Consider the following 6,087-nt stretch of genomic DNA (forward strand, 5'->3'; position numbering starts at 1 on the left):
CCTTCCTTCCTTCCTTCCTTCCTTCCTTCCTTCCTTCCTTCCTTCCTTCCCTCCTTCCTTCCCTCCTTCCTTCCCTCCTTCCTTCCTTCCTTCCTTCCTTTTCCAGGCTGCAGAACTTTGCCTGTCCTCTCTGAAGTAATTTCTAGCAGCAGAGATAGTGTCTCAGACAATTCCCAAGGAACATTGAGTAAATTTAGTCAGGCTCAACTGTTCCATTTTTCCTAAGTAGTCTTTCCAAGGGCTTTGGGAAGGGGTTGCTGCTATTGCTAACTGGTTGCGCTGGGAACATTGCCTTTGCCTTGGTGCTCTGCTTGTCTCACTCTTGACAAACCAATCTTTCTGTATCTGGAATTACAAGGAGAATAACAACAGTAAGTGTCACCTTACTGGTCTCTTATTCTATCAATTCTTTTACTTCACAGTATAGTATGAAGTTGGCTGTACTTAGCATTCCAGAAACAAATTGTCAACTGCCTTGTGAAGTAAATAAGGATGTGTTAAAAACTTCTCTTCACAAGTGGAGGGATTGAGGCAAAGAGGTTAATTTGCCTAAGGCCAAGGCAGTCATTGGCAGACAAAGTTAGAACTCAAGACATTCCTACGTCCCACATTTTTATTTCAGTACAATTTGCTGGAAAACTTAAAAAGTTAGTTTTAATATTGATGTTTAATTTTTAATCTTTAAGCATAAGGTGATTGCAGTACAATCAATTAATTAATTTAATTAAATGTCTTTAAAGACATTTAATGGAAAATTACTAGATAAAACATCTGTAAATGTTATTAGAAGTAATATTTCAATAAGCACTTTTCTGTATGCTCTACAGACTCGTTTCACAATAAAGTTTGCCTGATTATTTGAGGTATTGCTGAAATGTTCACAAAGATAGACATTGTCTGGAGAAGCTGGCTTCCAAAGATCGGGAGGAATTGTTCAGATGCAATAAAAGCTGTGAAGATGTAAAATAACCTTTAGAAAATTGGTTATTTGTTTGTCTTCATTTCTCAGTGTAGTGGGAAGGTCTCTGAATTTCAGAGAATGCTTTTTCATTTTCTCCTGTGTACACTACTGAAAACACTGACCATGTTCTTTTTGTTTTGCAGACTTGGCTCGCTAAATGGCTGATTGAGCACAATCCCAATAAACCCAGGCTGCAACTTCAGACCACTGAGGCAGAGCCTCAAGAGTGAGAGCTCAGGGAAAATCATCTCAAGCATTCCATGTTAAAGATACGTATTAGCATTTTCCGTGCATTTCTTGGATATGTAATTAATATCTGGAGTAAATATTGTTGTCATAACTCCCTGTATCTTTGAGATAAATAAACATACACTTAGCAAGAGTTGAACAGTTCTGCGAGTTTTTATATTCACGTAGTGATTGTAGGATCATGATAAATTTACTGTGCCAGCTGAATTAAAAAAAAAAAAAAAAAGAAGAGAGAAAAAAAATAGAAAATCATCATTCAGATGTTATTTAACTGTTGATTTCCTTGATTTAGCTGTCTGAGGAAGCTAATTGCACCACTGCAACTTCCCCAATGACATACAGCTGGTCTCCACGCTGCGGAACTGAGACTTGTGGTTCAGCACTTGCTTAGCAGCCACACGTTCCATCAGGAGGGGAGGTATCTGGATGTAACTTAGAAGACAATTGCTGGGTGCACATTAGTGATTTTAGCACTATAATTGCTGATTAAACCACCCAGCTAAGGTTAATCTCAAAGGTGGTCACTTTTCTCTGAGGTAGTTTGGCAGAAGTGTATTTGGAGGAAGATGTTGTATGCATATCTCCCATCTCGCTGGCAAAAGGCACAATGATTATAAAAATCTTTGATTTTCACTAAAAATCCCAAGTGAGTATATTTCTGGCAAATAACAATGGTATGTTCCAATATTTGCCTAAAAGAAAGATGTGTAATCACAACAGCTCACCCTAAAGGATGTTATTTGTGTTCTTCTACTCCTGTTAAAAGGTAAGACAAGTTCTTTTGTTTTCTTCATTGCTGTTTACACTTTGCTCTGTTCTATTGGAGAATTTCAAGGGAATGGATTAGGGGCCTGCACAGCAGTGCAGGATTTCTTTTTATAAAACAATCAACCAGAGTTTTTTTTATTTGATTATTTTATTTAATTAGAGCTGTGCTTACACTTTTAGCTTCAAGCTTTGCATCTTACGGCTTTCCTTGTTAGAATGGAGAAAAAGTAGTTCTCACAGCTTGGAAGTAATAGCATGCTTGACCAATACTAAACAATTTCATAATTTCTTTTATATATGTATAGCTTCATTCCAACTTGAGTAATTACAGAAACATAAGTCATTTGTAGCATTTTTTTTCAGCTCATTGTTTGTCTTCTCAGTGGGAAGAACCAGTATTGCCAGCTGAAAGAATAAACAGTCAGATGAGCAGTCTGAAAATGAGACCTAAAGGAACAATTATGAGTTTTTGCAACTTCCCCCACCAGAAGACAAACAAATGGAACAAAAAACAAATCTCAAATATGAAGAAAAAAATACAAAATGTTTAGAAACAGCAGTAAACTGATCTGTTTATAACTAATTTTGCCTATAATTATTTCTGTCACCTGGCAGTGTCTGATTGCTCCAGTCACAGCATACTTTTGCTTTTAGTTTCTTGCCTGCAAAACCCCAAATTTTCTTCTTTAGAGATGCTAGAAACCAAAATTAATTGCATTTAGGACATGTTCTGATACACCTTTTTAGTTACTGAGGAATTTGTTACATCTGTTGAAGTAATACTGCTTGACAATAAATATCTCCTCTATGTTACTGCTGGAATTCTTTCTCTTTTTTATTTTTTTATTAATTTTGGTGACAGAGCTGTGTTATTTCATAGGTGTGGAAGATTCCAACTTCCATAGCAGTTGTAAGAGTCCTTAGGGTATATCTGGAAGGGCCATGGAATGGGCAAAAACAGTTGATGTTGCCAATGTTTTGTTTTATAACCTGGTCAATATGAAATTTTGGTCATTCAAGAGTACATCTGTTATGGACATCGGTCTCTAATGTTAAAAGTACCGATGTCTACTGCTGATTGTCATCCGCTTCCCGTTTTTCCTGAAGGGAAGACCGAAATACAGAAGTTGCCTTCATCCTTTGGGTGCCCCCTGGACCCAAGGGGTCTGTGCGCCTAGCTCAAGTATTGGCCTCGCTGCGGAGATCTTGAGGAATCACATTAGGAAGCGGGATGCAGATGGCAGGTCAGTGCTGGAATGCAGAGCAACCACAGGCAGCCCCTGGTCCCCTGGGGGAGCTGTGACACCACAGGAGAGGCTTCTGGAGGGAGCGCTGCTGACTTCGCTTTAGGGCTTGAGGTTTTCTTCGGCCCGGGGTGTTACAGGCTTGGCTTATGATACCAATCCATAGCAAAGAAAATGTAGCCTTGGAAAGAATCACAGAGGAGCTAAAGTCATGTCTTGGATGTGGTGTTAGCAAGGTAAACTGCTCTCTGTGGGAGGCAGTGACCCGTTCTCTCTTAATAGAATATTTTTTTCCCTATTTAATTTTATTGGGTATTTTTAATATTGAGCGAGTTCATTTAGTTTTACTACTTAAGGGCTGGAATGGAGCTACATGAGCCTATGTCTATAAAACAGCAGTTCAACCTCTCCCATAATTCTGGTTTTTCAACTGGCTTCATCCAAGAACATTGTTTGTACTGTGCTGCTGTCACCTGTGCTGGCTGTTCTCCTTAGACCTACATAGACTGAGTCTGAAGTATAAGAAGGTTCAGCCTTTCTGTGTCATGAGAGATATTATCTTTAAGAACAGGCCCGTTAAACTGCCAGGAGCCCAGTGTGCACTTCAGAGATGGCAGCAGCCTCAGCCCGAGCCGGTTTCCTTTGGCCTGCACAAGTCGGAGCACTGTAGCAGGCCAAGCCTTGGAAATGAGTCACTGCCCAGACCCCAGCACTTTCATTCAGCAACTTTACCGGGGGGGGGGGCGGGGGGGGGAAAAAAAAAAAAGGAAAATGGAAAGGCGCTTTTTTTCCCCCCTCCCTTCTCTCTCTCTTTTCTCTTATCTAGAGGAAAAAAAAGAGGATTTCTATTTCTTTTTCATTAAAGTTACTGATCTGGATCATTCTTTACACACCAGTGGTCTAAATAAAACTGGTATGTTGGGATAAAGCCAAGCGAAGGTTGTCTCACACCATGTGGAGTGACACGAGCCCTAACCTTATCAGTGCTGTATTAGATTGACTGACTTGATTTAAAGACACAAGGGCCTTAGTTAATTTTCATTTGTTAAGTGAGAGCAGTCAGACCAAGATCAATCATCTTACTCTAGATGGCAAATGTTACTTGTTTTTGTCCATGCCCACCAGCAGTGCCTCCTCAGAAAATACTGTGGCGAAAATACTGTGTAAGTAATTGATTTCTGTTGTTGGAAATACAGAATCTCTTCATGTTAACTGTTAATGGCTTTTTGCAGTGCTGTTTTCTTTTAAATGGCAGTTGGTAGATTGGTTTTTGGGCGGTAGATCAGACTCGAGACCCCAGTGCTGATGAGCTGATGCTCTTGGCTTTACCGCGACTTGGCTCTAAGCAGCGTCGTGAGGGCACCGGGGCCTCACAGGGAACGGGCGGTTTCTCCTCCGCGTTTCTCCTCCCTGGCAGCGACACAGAAGCGCCCACAGTCTGTGGATGGGCCCTCATTAGCAGCTGCCTGCGCTTCCAAAGCTCCGAAGCCTGCATGCGCCCGGGGTGTGGAGTGTGTCAGCAGCGTGACTGATATGCGGAGCGTCCTCGGAGGATGCCTGTCACGTTATTGTCATGCTGCCTCCTGCCAGGTGATCATAGGGACAGTGCCACAAGCGCCCGGGAGGGCCCATTGTGGGGCCCTCAGCATTGCTGTGGGGCGAAAGGGCCGGGGCGAGAAGAAAGCGGCTTGCAGACAAGCTGGTGAATGATACTCTAATAATGATAAGGCTGCAGGATTAGGGCTTCTCTTCAATGTGCTGCTCGGGAGGGCTTCACAGCTGGAGGGAGGCGACGTCTCCTGCAGGGTGCACTGGCCATTGCCTTGCAGGGCACTGTGTTTTCTCCATGCAGTATTTCACAACCTCGCTGTTTAGGTTATGATGGCTCTTAGGGTGAGTCGCTCTTGCTTGGCTTATTCTGAAAGCTGTTTGTATTAAAAAAACGCCTCTCTCCTTTTGGTGGCTTCATTAAAATCATGTTTACTCTGCTTAAAAGTCTTGTGTTTTGAGATGTTTGAGTCAGCGTGGATGGAGCTTCTGTATTACTAGAAAGAAAAACTGCAAGAGGCAGCTGGGTGCAGTCTGCCAGCCCCAGATTGCCTGGATGAGTCGTCACGTATGAGCTCACCCAAAATTCCAGGGAATTTTTATGTGCAAGAACGTAATTTGGCTCTAAATTCCCTTGGCTTTGCTAAACTACTCTGCAAACCACCCATGCTTCTTTATAATCTATTTATAGTCAATGCTTAAGCTCTCATTTCCTTTGCAAGGAGACAGTTGTTTTCTGTTATGTTTCCAGAATCCGCACTGATTGTCAGGTTAGGAAATTCTGCACTTCCAAAAGCAGCATCTTATTGCTGTGCTGACTGTTGTTCCTTATCTCTTCTAGGTGCTGTAAAAGTTGTTTCTTACTGGGTGGCATTCCTGCAGTGCGAATGGCAGCAGTGTTTTGTACGTATTTAGTTTTGTGTCAGGCCTCATTTCTGTATGTGAGAAAATTCCCAGGGGTATTTAACATACGCGTGCGGATAGATCGCCTGCATGCCCCATAAAGTGGTTTACTGGGGGCCAATATAAAGCAGTCATTACAGGCTGAGGTTTAAACTTCTGAGATGAACACAGTCTCTCAATGGCGCTTACTTATTTTTATAATGTGTAATTTAGCAACCGAACCTTGGAAAGTTATGGCATAACAAGGACTCTTTAAAAAACACTGGTCCCAACTGCACTTTTGACTGCTTCCTTGTAAATGCAGAGTGATCCAATTCTCTCATTTAAAGTGAAGAATTAGAACCTGATTAATTTGGGAAGTTACTCAGCTGGTTCATTACACATGCCTCTAAAATGCATAGTTAGATGGTGCCA

At 41.6% G+C, this 6,087-nt stretch overlaps 1 protein-coding gene across 1 annotated transcript in view; it reads left to right on the top strand.

The window, feature by feature from the left end:
* Positions 1 to 1,436, top strand: part of NME5 (NME/NM23 family member 5) — a 7,209-nt gene extending 5,773 nt beyond the window's left edge. The window contains exon 5 of the mRNA XM_026047579.1: positions 1,105 to 1,436. Within this exon, the coding sequence (XP_025903364.1) occupies positions 1,105 to 1,191 (87 nt within the window). The 3' untranslated portion in view covers positions 1,192 to 1,436. The remainder of the gene's footprint in view (positions 1 to 1,104) is intronic.
* The last annotated feature ends 4,651 nt before the right edge of the window (positions 1,437 to 6,087 follow it).

This window comes from Nothoprocta perdicaria, unplaced genomic scaffold, assembly GCF_003342845.1.
Source record: "Nothoprocta perdicaria isolate Ctin4 unplaced genomic scaffold, notPer1 scaffold_5, whole genome shotgun sequence".
NCBI classification, from domain to species: domain Eukaryota; kingdom Metazoa; phylum Chordata; class Aves; order Tinamiformes; family Tinamidae; genus Nothoprocta; species Nothoprocta perdicaria.